The 15,070-nt window shown below is 38.9% G+C and overlaps 1 protein-coding gene across 5 annotated transcripts in view; it reads left to right on the top strand.

Moving 5' to 3' along the window:
- LOC108676526 (sodium-dependent phosphate transporter 1-B) overlaps positions 1-14,839 on the top strand; it is a 42,150-nt gene extending 27,311 nt beyond the window's left edge. For 4 of the 5 annotated variants that reach the window (XM_018164611.2, XM_018164610.2, XM_047881814.1 and 1 more), the window contains 9 exons: positions 6,280-6,462; positions 6,903-7,022; positions 7,835-7,885; positions 9,226-9,261; positions 11,202-11,408; positions 12,024-12,098; positions 12,636-12,847; positions 13,310-13,548; positions 13,896-14,839. In XM_018164611.2, the coding sequence (XP_018020100.1) occupies positions 6,280-6,462; positions 6,903-7,022; positions 7,835-7,885; positions 9,226-9,261; positions 11,202-11,408; positions 12,024-12,098; positions 12,636-12,847; positions 13,310-13,548; positions 13,896-13,986 (1,214 nt within the window). In that variant the 3' untranslated portion in view covers positions 13,987-14,839. The remainder of the gene's footprint in view (positions 1-6,279; positions 6,463-6,902; positions 7,023-7,834; positions 7,886-9,225; positions 9,262-11,201; positions 11,409-12,023; positions 12,099-12,635; positions 12,848-13,309; positions 13,549-13,895) is intronic. The other variant, XM_018164609.2, reaches the window with a different exon arrangement.
- Positions 14,840-15,070: the final 231 nt, after the last annotated feature.

Below are 15,070 nucleotides of genomic sequence, written 5' to 3'. Positions count from 1 at the left end.
GTTTGGAAGGTTGTTGAAAATAATCGACTTCTATGACACAAATTGAACAATTTTGATTTGAAAGATGAAAAATGGGACGAATTTTAAAACTCGTACGTTAAAATTAGATGCCAAGCTTGTTTGAATTATTCTTTGTCCCCACTGATTTCATGTTGTTGGATATGAAACACGATTATTTTTTTATTATACTTGCTTGAATAATAATAAGTTCTTACAAAAATTATACACGCTGTGTATAAAAAAATGAGAATTCCGAATCTGTGTGTCAGCGATTTTTTTTAATCTCTTCGCCTTGTAAAAATTGTTTATTGGTTTTGAATCCGTTGAATGGCGCTACTCGTGGTTAATGCATCTTCAAATCTAATTTCTGAAAATAAATTTACCATTTCAATTATTCGAATTAAAAAAAATCCCTCGCTGGATTGTTCCTACTCGTCTTACATCCCAATGAGTACCTCTATCGCTCTTGATAAATATACTCCTCGTGTTCATAATCCTGCCTCGCTCGCAAAAAAAACTGCTCTTTAATAACTACCCTCCCGTGAACCAGATAATTCCTGTATTGATTATTGTGGCTCACTCACAATAAGATTTTACATCCCATGGATAACAATTTACTTCCTTTCTCGACTGCAGAAAACCAGATAATACCGGTACTCTTTCTGTCGTTTGATTATTCTGGATCGCTCCCTTCAGCAGCGCAGATTGTAATCCGGACCAATGTGTCTTGCTCATTAGCCGATCATGCAGCCATTTACTGTTGCATTAGAATGTCAGCTAGGTTTGCTTCCATTTGTTTATTATTGTGCCAGTGGACAGACAGGTGGCTACAACAAACGCCACGGATAAGAATTCCAGAGCTGTCGCCTCGATGCTGCAGAGGTATTGCGCAAAGTTCAATCTGTTATTGAATTGCGATGAAATCGTGAGAGTTAAAAAATAATATCTTACTTTTTCCTGCAATTACCCTAGGCTAATTTATATAGTGTTTTCCTGGTATAGGAATAGAAAGCATCAATATCCTCCCTCTGTTGTGAAATTCTCATCGGTGCTCTTAAGATTCAGAATATCGGCTAAAATATTTTATTTAGTTGTTAACCAACAATGAATGTCGTGATCATCAAAAAGTTTTTCGTAAATTAAATTGACTCTTCTACAATATACGTACATGACAAAGTAAACCATTTATATATTTTTGAACACTGAACATTTTCCTTCCATTTGAGAAAAGTTCGACTCACTTCTTTTAAACCTTGAACTTTTTAAGAGAATATCGTTCTATTATTACCATGATCTTAAATTCCATGCGAGTTAAATGCTTAGAAAATGAAGATAATGGGACGCGTAAAAATTTAAAATTTCATCGTCCAGCCAATTTTCCCATATTTAACAGCTTTGTTCCTTGGTAACCTCTTAAGATTCTTCAGTTAGATTTTTTTTATTGACATTTGAATAATAATATCGTGTACATTACTACTCAGCCGTGTAGTTTGATCCGAGCTTACTGTAATTTGCTATCATGCAGCCATCAATGGACGAGCGCTTGTATTGTGTGTCCTTGGAGACCGACAGTGAGCATAGAAAATGTCGAGTTGATTGCCGTTGACGCATATGTGTTGAACATCTCGTGCGTAGTTTTCAAAGGCAGCGTTGTGTTCATACTTGGCTGCAGGAATGTTTTTCGTACGGAGTGCGACTTCTCAGCTGCGCAGCACAAGCTAGACTTGGCTGTTGGCTCACAGGCTTGACTAGACTTGGCTGACTGTTGGCGCACAGACTAGACTAGACTTGGCTGTAGCTCGCAGTCTAGGAGGGTACAGGGTAGGGGGCAAACCAAGGTATCGAGCCAAGCTTGGCCCAAGAATAAAGAAAATGAGAGAAAACAGAACAATACTGTTGGCTGAAGCAAATTCTTCTGTTTTTCCACGATCTGCTTATGTTTTTAGCATTAACCTATAAACCATACCTGGCGATCGGTTGTTCAAGTATTGACATCATATTCTCTTATTTTGCTTACAAATATTTATGTATGATTTATTTATACGATTAGTTAACCCCGATTCAAAGCGAGGCTACGGTAACAATAACCGTTGTCAATGTTATTTGCATATTAATTCCTGATAGCGACATTAGTCTCTGGGGGCGATAGGTAAGCACAGGGTTTCATACTGTGAAATAAGTTGGCTATAAGGAGAAAGTGCGTTACAACCGACGAATAAAAACGTTCAAGAAGCTTATTTCTAATGCATCGCTGATAAACTTTTAGCAACACTACATTTTGGTCAATTAACGCTCGATCTTGTTTTCATTTATTTATTTTAGTACATTTTATTTTGCATATCTCTTAATCATGTCTGACCTCGATAATTTTGCCCAGCTATCAATAATATAAGCGAGATCTTGTGTGCGCATTCCACTTGAGGCCATACAACTAAATTAGTAAAATTACACAATATGAATCAAGTCATCAGTATTAATACCAATGGGACACCAGCTCTTGCCCAGATCAGGTGCACTGGGTGTTGTTCAACTATTCAGCATCATTATTCAACTCGCGATTCCGTTTTCTTGATTTGTAGCCATGTCAGGAACAAAAATGGATTGGGGTTTTGTCTTTAGCTTCATCATACAACGTTTGAATCTGTTCTCAAATATCATTCAGCTAATGATTCAGTCTCAAACTCTCAATCGAACAAACAAGACAGGATTTGGTTCATCATTTGAGTTTGGTATACGTACGTGCTAACAATGCCTAAGCTTTCAATCGGAAAATTTCCCGGTAAAAGTTTTATCGTTGGAAACTGCAGTATTTTATTATTAAGACTACGTCATCACAAAATGAGAGCGATAAGTATGTTCCAATGGAGTATGAACGATCTTCGTTCAAATCTATAGTGACAGCTACCAATTTTTCAGCAGTGCTTAAAATCTAGAGCAATCATTCAAGCATTTCCATGAGCTTCGTTGGTGCTTGTGTATAAATATTTGTCTTAGGAGATTCTTTATGTGTTCTTTGACCCACTTTAATTTCACGAGAGCCTAATTTAAGCGACTGCACTTCATGCTACTATGCCAGTATCCGTTTATTGTTAGATTATAATTAAAGTCTGCAAATCTACAAAATAGACAGTCGATTTTGATTATTCTTGGAATATTTCGATAGATATTGGAAATAGTTCGGTCATAGATATAATTCATTGGGAACTGTCATGAAATGTTTATGGTATGCAGACTTGATTTCCGTAGCACCGGGACCGATGCATTGTCGTGCGCTTTAAAAAGGTTTTTGTATCCTCCCATTTTGTGATGCCAGCTAGCGCACCTGCATCCATGATTATTCTCGTTAGGACCAGTAAAATGTCTTTTCGGATCATATCACGCCTCCCGAGAAGAGTTGCATCATAATGGGAGCAAGTGTTGTTTTATCTTTGATCAAAATCGCTGTGAGACCGAAGATGTTCCTAAGTTTGAATGGTCGGAATTAAGGTAACATGCAGTGGAGACATGCTCGAGATTAGCAAAGCTGCAGGTTAGGAACGATGCAGTGGAGACATGCTCGAGATTAGCAAAGCTGCAGGTTAGGAACGATGCAGTGGAGACAAGATCAAGATTAGCAAAGCTGCAGGTTAGGAACGATGCAGTGGAGACAAGTTCGAGATAAGCAAAGATGCAGGTTAGGAACGATGCAGTGGAGACAAGTTCGAGATAAGCAAAGCTGCAGGTTAGGAACGAGCCTCGCCAGAACTGCAGCAGGTGTGGCGCGTACGGCGGTCTCTCCTAACCTCATTAGTGCTTCAGAGGTTTTTACTGGCACGTGTTAATCCTTGGAGTGACTCGGTTCAGCAGAGGATATTTCACGCTTGACTCTTCGTTTTCATTTTCTATGAAATTGTTAACTAGCGACAAGATGACGTAGTAATTGCTTCATTTATTATCAATAATCTAATCTCTTGGCCCAACTACGATCGCATTTCTTGATTAAAATTAACCATCATTTTATATTCGACGTGTACTTGTGCGGTTGTAAAAATTTGATAACCTCGTTCTATTTCTCAGCGTGCTTTTGTTACAATTTATTGGATATCATGAATTCGATTTTGTTTTCTTTTTACTACATTGTGCAACATGGTCATCACTGCACAACAACTTCCAACATAATGGATGGCTTTTTCGTCCTAAAAAACAATGCTTTCTTAACAGCCTGTAAGTCGTAGTTTTTTCGAAGTAAAGCCCTAAGTGAATCGTGAAAAAAAATCAGTATAACCCTAATTGACTGGAGATTTTTTGGACTCGCTGTTACAAACTACGACCAAAACGCAACCATACGTCACATTCGATTGGTATACCGCGAAGCAAAGCGCTTACGTGATAGGCTGCCTGCGTGGGTGTGGTGGCCCCGCCCATGTGGAGTTGTGCACGTTCAAGCATGTTGGTGATCACGTGATAGCCTGATCACCTCGTCGTGGAACCGGCATGACGAGCAGGTTCCACGTACCGCTTAATTATCGTGCATAAGTTTCGAAATGTCAAACAAATATTGTAAACAATTTTAATTCATCGGAAATATTAAATCTGAGAATTTCTCGTCATTTAAGTGTGAACTTTTTTTTTATTATGTCGCACCATAAATAGCATTAGACACTTTTCTCACATTGATTATTATGTAGTTTATTTACATGTAGATGTTCAATGAATATGAATTTTTTCTCAAACTATATTCGTGCTTACACGCGCAATGTAGCATTTACATGAATTGTTTTTGGAGTGAAGCATCGCTGTTAGTCTCTTCGTGACGCGGCTCCACGTGTTGTGTCATCGCTGCTGCACTCTGCAGGGAAAGTTTAGACTACACTCCGTGAATTCCAAGGCCAAACATAACTTGTCTCCTTCAGTTGTTGCTGAACTGCGGGATGATTTTCCGACACAGTTGGAAGCACGTGCTGTTTAATCTCCTTTCATACCTGCCCTCAAGAGCAAATTTAAATTTTATTATGAAAATTAATGTTGAAGTCACTTAAAGTAAGAGTCTAGCCGAGCACCGCGACTTGCAGCTAAATGCAATGCATATTTTACCGGCGCTGTCGGTCGCACGCTCGCTTTCTGTGATACCCACGTGACCCGCTGTTGCTTGCGTCTCATTGGCTACTGACCAGCACGTGACCTGTCATCCTCCTTTATTATTGGCTGCTGCGCCGGCACTGATGTCGTGCTCAACTTGCATAGCTAGACGCAGCTTCTGCATACAAATACGTACTCCGTTTTCTCTTCATATGTTTTTGTTTTGGGTATTTTTTAATCCATTGTTTCCGATACCGGTTATTGACTTGCGTCCGCGAATGTTTACTGTGGTAAAATTGCAATTATTCCGTGTTGATTCAATTTTCTTTAATGTGCCTATTTGAAGTCAAGTTATACTTCGATGTTTCTATTTATTTCTTGATAATTAACAATTATTTACCTGGAAAAGACAAAATCAATTGATGAAAGTTTATTCGTAAATTTGCTACCACTAATATTGCCATAAATTTAAGGCGTTTTATCGAACGCAACAAAATCATTTCCAGGAATGCTCAACATGGATGTTCTTTATTGCAGCCCGGCAGTAGTCATTTATGCATAAATGCGTGCGTTTTAAAGCGCCAGTTTCTTTTATTTTGTACTTAATTTCATAAATTGAATGAGTTTTAATTCTTTCCTTGCACTATATAGGCACCTAGCTACAAATATTACTAGTGCAATATAACATAATTACACTAATGAACGTAGTAAGTAAAATTTGGAACCGGTTTCTATGAAAAGGGGCTTCTTGTCGTATTAATGTTGTTTTAAAGCCATAACTAGCATGAGAAGAATATCTATATTTTCTAAGCTTTGCCGCTTCGCTCCACTAAAGATTTATATGCTCAGACTAATCAGTACGCTGGGTGGCAGCTCTACATTTTTATCGATGGGGGACAGAGTGAGAGGCTGTACTGCATCAACGTTCCACGCGCGCGTTCTAATTCATGCTATTCTGCCCGATGGCGTCGGCATGCGCGTTTGTCCTCGTGACACACTGAGCTCGTTGTATTCTTGGCGCGAACTCGTGGCTAGGTTTAGGCGAGCGCCCACTGTGCACAAGACGGTTCTTCAGAAGCCCCTAGATTCTTGACAAAAGCGTTATCTAGTACTAGACAACGCAAAGGTAATATGTCTATGGCATATTCATATAACTCGCTTGATTTTTCTCGTTAATGATAATATTTTTATGACGTTACTCTGAGATTTGTTTTCCAACAGTTGCATCGTGGTTCGTGTCGCCGATCATGTCAGGCTTCATCTCCGCCATCATTTTCCTGATCGTGCGCACGTTCATCCTGAACAAAGCAGACCCCATCACCCCGGGCCTCAAGTCCTTGCCTTTCTTCTACGGCTTCACGGTGCTGGTTAACGTCTTCTCCGTCGTGCACGATGGTCCTCAGAGTACGTAGCCAATACGCTGCATTAACTGCTACCTCCTTCTCAATAATGAAGATCAGCGTTTCTACTTCGATCTTAGCATTGTTAATAGAAATGCGCTTTGAGATTATGTCAATTCGATGGATTCATGGATAATGTCCGAATACGATTGTTCACATTATCTTTCACTGGCCGATTATTTTTATTATGCGATACATGCCACTCAAATCGTTCTAGAGTTTCCTAGATTCAAGAAAAATATCTTTGTTTGACCATCCATATCCGCGTACCTTAGGGGCCCTGAATCACTAGCCATAACTTTTTGTCAAGTTAATGTAACTCTAGGAAGATAACTTTAGATAACAATAGGATTGGCGATGACAGAATCGGTAGGCCAAGGGATGATATATTAATATTCATCAAAAGTTTCGATGCCATAACTATGGTCCCCGTCGCTGTTGCAGTGCTGCTTTTCGACCGCATCCCGTGGTGGGGCGCTCTGATAGTTTCGCTGAGCGTGGGTGCCATCGTGGGACTGTTGGTGCAGTTCTTGGTCGTACCGCGGCAACGCGCCTCCATTCAAGGTGGGTAGACGCTGTGTCGTCAGTGGTCATGAGGCACTCACAGGCACTCTTGTAATGAAGCACTCAGAGGCACTCATGAAGCACTCAGAGGCACTCATGAACTCGTGAAGCACTCAGAAGCACTCATGAAGCACTCAGAGGCACTTATGTACTCGTGAAGCACTCAGAGGCACTCATGTACTCGTTGCACTCAGAGGCACTCATTTACTCATGAAGGACTCAGAGGCACTCGTGTACCCATGAAGGACTCAGAGGCACTCATGTACTCATGAAGGACTCAGAAGCACTCATGTACTCATGAGGCACTGAGAAGGTAGAGGTAGGCTTTACACCTACCAAATTATATAAGTTATTTTCGGTGCGAGTAATTCAGTAACTTGCATATAATGCCAATAATACGCTTGTGAAAGCGATAAAAAATAAATTCGTAGTGCGGTGAGATTATAGCATAAGTGCATAACGTATGGTGGTAGTCAACTAACCGACAGTTGATTGGTTCGGAGATTTTGGTCCGATGTCAATACGTTACGTCGTGTCCTAATTTCAGCAATTGTATTTCTGGAAGTATTGTAAGTTCTAATCAAACGTAATTATGCACATTTTTCACTTGGTTACCTTTTAGAGTAAATATAATCCACTAATTAGGCTGTAGAAGACTTGTTTGAAAGTATCCTATAAATCTATGATAGAAGATGTCTTAAAAACCTCTCACTATCCCATCGTTTACACGAAATCGAGAACGAACCTGTAATTTACTTTTTTATTCACCCATTCATGCAAATTTTGATTTATCGTTCAATTCTTCTGTGCAGAAATAATCGATGCGCGAAACAGAAAGCCTTCCTTCACGTTTGATTCCACGGGTGAGTAAATGAAAGTTGATCTGTATGTTTTATTTTATTACTTCCATTGGTTGCCATGAAGACATGAAAGTATTGTACATTGCAAATTTTATTTCTATACGTGAGCTTTGCCTGACAGTACGGAGTATAAAGTTGAGAAGATGAATTTCAGTGATGACGATTTGATTTTAACGACTGTGATGGGCAAGATTAATTTTGGTCACGTGAATACAATGTATAAGTTATCTATTTTGGTATTAATAATTGATGCCTATACGCAAACATTTCTTAGCTACTAAAGCGGAAATAAAACCTCTTCGCTACTGATTCGAGATATGTTTAATTGTCTAGAATAAAGGTTACAAAACTGCAGTTAACTTCGAGCGTTGAAGAAGAAAGAACTTAAGTGTGCTTAGCGAAAGAAGTCCAAATGATCTAGTGACCAGGGCGTATACTTTCAAAAAAAAGTTAAGAGATCGTAAGTTCATCAGTCAATCATTGACGGCCTTTCAAGCCAAATCCACCAATCATAGACAAGAAAATAGAGCGTAAGTACTTACGTTCACTTAGCAAGTTTTGAAAGTATGGTCCCTCAGAGCCTTGTGGGAGGAATCGCACAGAAGCTCAATAATTGGTGGGGCTCATATTGTCTCTAAAAACATTCCATTCAAGCAATTTGACTGCAGACGATGTTGTGCGAACTCCTTTTTTCTGCCCCACAGCGAAAGCTTTACTTCGTATGAGCCGATCTTATATATAGTAGCGGTAGGAATTATTACTCGTAAATTCGTCACTCGTTTCATGTTTATTATTATTTTTTATATAATTTTTTTTATTTTTATTTCTTGAGTTTCTCGTGATTAATTTCAGCATTTATTTGTATAACTTTTAACATCGTGAAGCCCATAGTTCCTGCCTTAATTTTCTGCTTAAACTGACATGTGTTCTATGTATTGCAGCGCCTTTTGCCAACGTTCTGGCTACTTACAACAAAAAGATTCTCATATCAAAGTTTTAGTTGTATTATTGGGATATCCAGAGTTAGGAAATGATCAATTTAGAAATCGTCCTACAAATGCATACGTTTTGACTTTCCGGATGCCAAATAGGAAATGGAAATGTTAGAAATAAGAATTGAAGAAATGTATCCAAATAATTTCGTGGTGTCGAGTGCAGGTCAAAAAGGATGATTTTTACCTTAATTTCAAAATGTGAATTTCTTCGCATCGGCGCGTCTTACATGGATTAGGAAAAGCAAAATCATATTAGTGTGAACGGTTTTCTAAATCTTGAGCATTGCTGTGTGTTTTTACTGACAACTTGTGGCGGTTGACTCGTGTATTCTTTCCTGTTGGTTTCAGAAAGCATAGAAATGATGGGGCTCCTAGAGCAAAAAGGTGAATCTATTTTTTCTTTCTTGTTTTTCCTCTCACTACTAACAATATAACAAAAAAACATAAAAATTTTAAATTTTTGATTGATGGCTTTATTGATTTAATAAAATGCGATTGTTGAATCAACACGTCAATGTTTAATGTACCTTATGCACAAACTCATTACTTATCTCGTGATTGTTAAACATTCTCATGATTATTTCGAACTATGCTTTTCGTTCCCGAATAGCGCTAATTTATATTATATCACTTGTACGCTTGTAACAAACGGTTATCAAACGCACCTCCTTCAATTTAATCTCTTTCAACGTCGCTTTATAAAAAGATATTTGTACCAATAACATTTGCCATGACGCTATTGTAATATCTTTCATGCTGCTTTGAGTACTGAATACTTTCGTGGTATCTTATTTGTTAGAATTATTTGTACAAAACTTCGAGGCGTTCGATGAAGATGATATGTGACTACCACTGTAATGCAAGTCATACTTTCAACGTTCAATCTTTGTGGACCCTTTGAAACGATACTTTTATCTTCTAGCACGAAATTTTTTCTGAAGCTACTTTAAAGCCGGTAAATTACGTTGTAGCCTCTCTTATTAATGAAATTGTCTCAGTGTAAACCAGTTTGCTGACGAACATTGACACGACTTTTCCTCAATTGAAATATAATCTATTTGGATGAGAATTCTTGCAAATTTTCGACTTTCCAGTCCAACTTGTTTTTTCGTTCAAAGATGTCCTTAACTGCAATTATTATTATTTATACTGTTAGTTTGAAATTTGTCAATGCTCTTTTTGCTGATTTCTGCAAGCTTTTCAGGCTATTCGGCTCTGGGATGAAAGTATCCCTTTGTGCTTTGGCATTTTTCTCGAAAATGTTGCCTGAAAAAAGCTTCTATCGGTGCTGTGGAAGATTGTTTGCCCATTTACATCCAATAAAAATATCTATTTTACGTTATAATTTCTTTCGTTTGTCAAGACTAACTGTGTGAAATTGCGGCGTTTCTTAATTTCTGACAAATTTTGGTACTTACTATATACCAAAGCATGACGTTTTCCGAAGCACTTCTCATCATCAATCATTGAACATCACTCGTATTTCTCGATTAGATAGTGCTTAGTTGAGATGGCCGACCTTGCAGCGATTTGATTGTTTTAATTTTGTATGGTTACTAGTTTCGACAATAGTGTCGTTAGAAATCAATCAACGATTCTCGAAGAATCACCGCACCGAGGAGTTCCTCTTATCTTTTTGAAAATGAGATAGATGGCGCATGGCCAATTATTCAACTTGTCCGTATCGATCCTCTCACTCTTGGTCTACCGAGGACAACCCGCGTTGCCATGGAGGTCTTGAGATACAAATGGCATTAACATCGGTGATATATCCTTATAAAGAAGATGAATCAATTCAATTTGCACAAATGCGTTTACTCATCATTGTTGTTATGCGATCCAAGTACTATTGGCAGACAATCAAAACTTTCCATTTATTACTCGCGTCGAGAAATTTTTACCGCTACCGTTGATATTTTTCTTTGCGTGTTCACCTCCTTCCATCATTCTACCGATTTTTTTTTTTTTCGTTCATTAGAAAAACTAGAGAAACGGTTTTGCTTCTACACCTTTCTTTTGAATCTCTGATAGAATATAGTTAGTCAGCTCTGTGAATAATACATACTTTTTAATTGAGTATACTTGTTATTGATGATAAAGTTTAACTGCTACTTTTCAACGTGCGCACACTGAGATGAACCAATACGTAAATCAAAAATTTTGTGCACGTTCTTTGGAGATGAAGTATTCATGAAGCTAATCTCTGCTCGTGAAAGCTTCTAATAATTCTGAGGACTGTATTATTATGATTGAATTTCACATTTTTACCCTCCGGCTACGACAGAATAACATTTTCACGATTTTTTATTTGCGTACGCACACAGACAATTCTCGGTCAGGAACTCCACCTCAGGAGCTAGCGATCGTTGAGAACGGCATCATCACACCCACCAGCTTCCCCTTCGACTCGCAGAAGAAGAGCAAGGAATCGCTGGCCACGCCTTCAGAGCACTCGGAACAGTCCGAAGAAGGTTCTGGGTTGCTGTCCGACAAGCCCATGGCCTCCAAGAACGACCAATCTGTTGCCGCGCGTGAGTAATTAACTTTAGATTCTTTTAGGTTTCATATCGGCAACAGGCCATGGGCCTATTTCTTCAGTGCCGACACTTCTATTCCATTCTATCGAGAGGTCTATATTGTCAAAGTGCGTGCACTGATCAAGTTGTTGAATAAAACTTGCTTTAGTTGAGATCTGACGTACTGTTTTGTCTTTGACGGCGCTTGTTTTCGAACATTCGCTGGAAATATATATACATTCGCTGATCTCCAGCTAATCAAATTCACTGCCTTCAAAGCGTAGCGCACCTGCTGGACCGGATCCAATATTCTGTCGCTTCTGAGAGCAGAAAAATAATTTTTGCCGTCGGAATGAATATTTTGTTTACATCTTGTTTGGCATTATTTTCAGTTTGCTGAGGTTCAAAAATACATATTTTAACGGAATAACATCTGGTTATTTTAATTGTAAAAATGAGAACTGTTGCTAATTCTCTCCGCGTTGCACTGCAAATGTAAATATTTGACTCGCTTATAGTGTTCTTCTGCGTATTCTTTGCTAAATGCAAATCTGGTGTCATCTATGTATTTTTGGCTATAAATAATAAATTCGTATCATTATTTGAAACTGATGCTCATTTATTTTCCAGTGCTGGCTTCGAACGCTAGTCAGCTTCCTCTTGTCGAAGGATCTAACGGCAGCAAAGAGTCGGAGTTGGATCAACGTGAGTAGTAATGGGTGAATTTTTACTTACAAACAATTTGGCTACCTAAAAAGAAACCTCCAATTGCTTATCGTGTGTTATAACTCGTGTTTCCTTGGGACAATGAAGTCAAGGTTTTCTCAACTTTTCAATTGACGATTAAAATCACCATCACCATTATCAAGACCGTCATCAGTAGGAACTCTGCCGCCTGATGGTAACTGCTTTGTCGGCACTCACTTCGACTTAGCAGATTCTTGGCGCCTTCCCTGATAAACTCGCCAAACCTTATGATGCACTATACCGTACAAATGTATAGTTGTAAGCCGCAATTGGTCTTAACTTTCTTCAGTACGTTCACAAGTCAATTTTATACCGAATACAGTATTTACTCAGCTTGCCTAGCTATTCCTTCCTTCTAATTTGTCATTCTAGTTCCTGTAGTCAGGGCCATATTCTGCCTTTAATTTCTCAACATCTCTAAACCACGTTCAGCTTCGAACAAAGCTTTGTATATTGTCTTCAGTCGTGTAACAATTACCTACTCTATTCACACAGCCCCGAAGGAGGACCAGGAGAGCGAGTCCCCCGAGGTGGGCAAGCTGTTCTCGTTCCTACAGATCATGACGGCGACGTTTGGATCGTTCGCCCACGGCGGCAACGACGTGAGCAACGCGATCGGTCCGCTCATCGCGCTCTGGGCCATCTACACTGAGGGCTCCGTCGCACAGAAGAGCGAGCCTCCCATATACATCTTGCTCTACGGCGGCGTATGTTGCCAATCTTTGTCATCTAATAACGTGTTTTAATAGTTTTATCTAATTTTTTTTAGTATATGTAGAATTTTTAGAAGCTTTCCCGAGTGCATTTACAAGTCAAAAACCTGTAAAAAAACGGCATTGTTATCCCTCATAAAAACTGTCCAAGCGTAACTGAGGTTATTCTATATTTATCTTGGTCAACGTTAATTAAAGTATCGTTCTCTTAATTCATCATGGCTTCATTGCGAATCCAACCAAGTTGTCTCATATTTTTAAATTATTGATTAAATTGATTAAACTTTAAATTATTTTTAAATTATTATTAGTGGTCGTCATCTAGGTACAACTGTACATACAGTTGGTACTATACTAAGGTCGTACATTTTTTTTCAGTCCGACGTTGGTTAAGCACCTTATTTTCCTTAGGTATGTTGCGGGAGCGAGTGAGTAACGGTTGCTTTTTGTTGACAGTTGGGCATCTCGGTGGGCCTCTGGGTGTGGGGCCGACGCGTGATCAAGACGATCGGCGAAGACCTGACCAAAGTGACGCCGTCGTCAGGTTTCTCGATCGAGGTGGGCTCGGCCTTCACTGTCCTCCTCGCCTCGAAGATCGGCCTGCCGATCTCGACTACGCACTGCAAGGTCGGCTCTGTCGTCTTCGTCGGCTGGACCAAGTCCACCAAAAGAGGCGTCGACTGGGGGCTCTTCAGGTGATTTGATTTCCCGATAAATTTTTTGGTTGAAAGTTCATTCCTTGAGTTCAGCTAAAGTAAAAGCACTTTTTAATTTTATTATTGTAGCTCGACGAAATATAATTGACTTCTTCATTTGCTGTGAAATAACAAATTGAATAAAACAGCAACGGATAGAAAAGACTATTTATTAGTCGAATTCGTTTGAAAACATTGACGTTTCCATTTAACTTTCATGTACTCAGCAAGTTATTTAAGGTATGACATAAATTAAGGGATAATACAAGATAATTTACGAATGTAGCAATGGTTTTATGTCAGGAGCCTTTAGCTGCAGTCATTACATGATCGTCTTGTACGCGCAGGAACATCGTGATCGCCTGGATCGTGACCGTACCCCTGACGGCTGCCATATCGGCGCTCCTAATGCTCATGCTACAGACGATATTCTTATAGATCATCGTATGGCTTCAATCAAGACCCTGCAACCTACATCATTCATCTCACACATTTATAAATTTCACATATTTTATACTCAAACTTCTCATCTCATCCAGCGCAAACTTGTTTGAGCGAATTTCAACTTCGCTCGAACTGCTCACTCATTGCGAACTACCGCCATTGTTTTCTCAACGATCACCGACATTTGCATTGAAAATTTCCCCCTTAGAACCCAGCTCTCCCATGGAGAGCCACCTCTCTCTCATGGACCTTTCCTAAAATATTATGTATATGGATGGACTACTGACCTGGGCTTACGGCGTCTCTCAGGCTTCTTTCGCTGGTGCACATTTCACTGCTTGCTTCCCTCGACGTGACTCGTCAATAGTATTTTCAATAACGTCAAAACAATATTTTTCATGTGATCTTGTAAAGCGAGTGCTGTAATTTTTGTGAAACTGAAGGTTTAGTTTCTTGCACATTCGAGCAAAGGCGATGCCTTTCTATAAATGTGAGGATTTATCTCCAAGACCTTTTACTGTGAATATTTCATTAGATGTTTCCTTGCGAAATTGTCCTAAAGTTCCAAGTAATATTGTTACGGTAAAAATTTACCTCACAATGCGTCATGTCTCTACTCGGTTCCATGCTAAGTTCATAAATGATTCAAAATTATAAATTTTATTTATATCTGATGTTCAATCGGCAGCTTATTCCCATTCGCGTTGTATAAATAAGTCGTTGTTCCTCTTAACGTGGCATTTGACTGCGAGGTTCTGCAAGTACTACCAGAAGACTTATTTCTCATTTGGAAGGCACACTTAGACGATTTTCTGTTAATTATTATAATATATTCACAAATTAAGAATCAAATTCTCAACTTCCGACCCCCCAAAAAACCAAACCTACCAGCGATCTTGATCCAATAATCGGCCGAATAAGACAAGTCCTGTTGTTCTCTGTTCGGTTAGTCGAGTTTCTTAATCTGACACGTGTCAGGCAAATGCATTTTAGTTGTAAATTTATTGCTTCAACATATTAAATCATAATTCTTCTATTAAGATTCAACGTGAATAACGAGTTGGTTGACCAAACCCGC

Source organism: Hyalella azteca, unplaced genomic scaffold (genome assembly GCF_000764305.2).
Source record: "Hyalella azteca isolate HAZT.00-mixed unplaced genomic scaffold, Hazt_2.0.2 contig104, whole genome shotgun sequence".
Lineage (NCBI taxonomy): Eukaryota > Metazoa > Arthropoda > Malacostraca > Amphipoda > Hyalellidae > Hyalella > Hyalella azteca.
The sequence above is the reverse complement of the archived record's forward strand: the minus strand, read 5'-3'. Positions and strand labels throughout refer to the sequence as shown.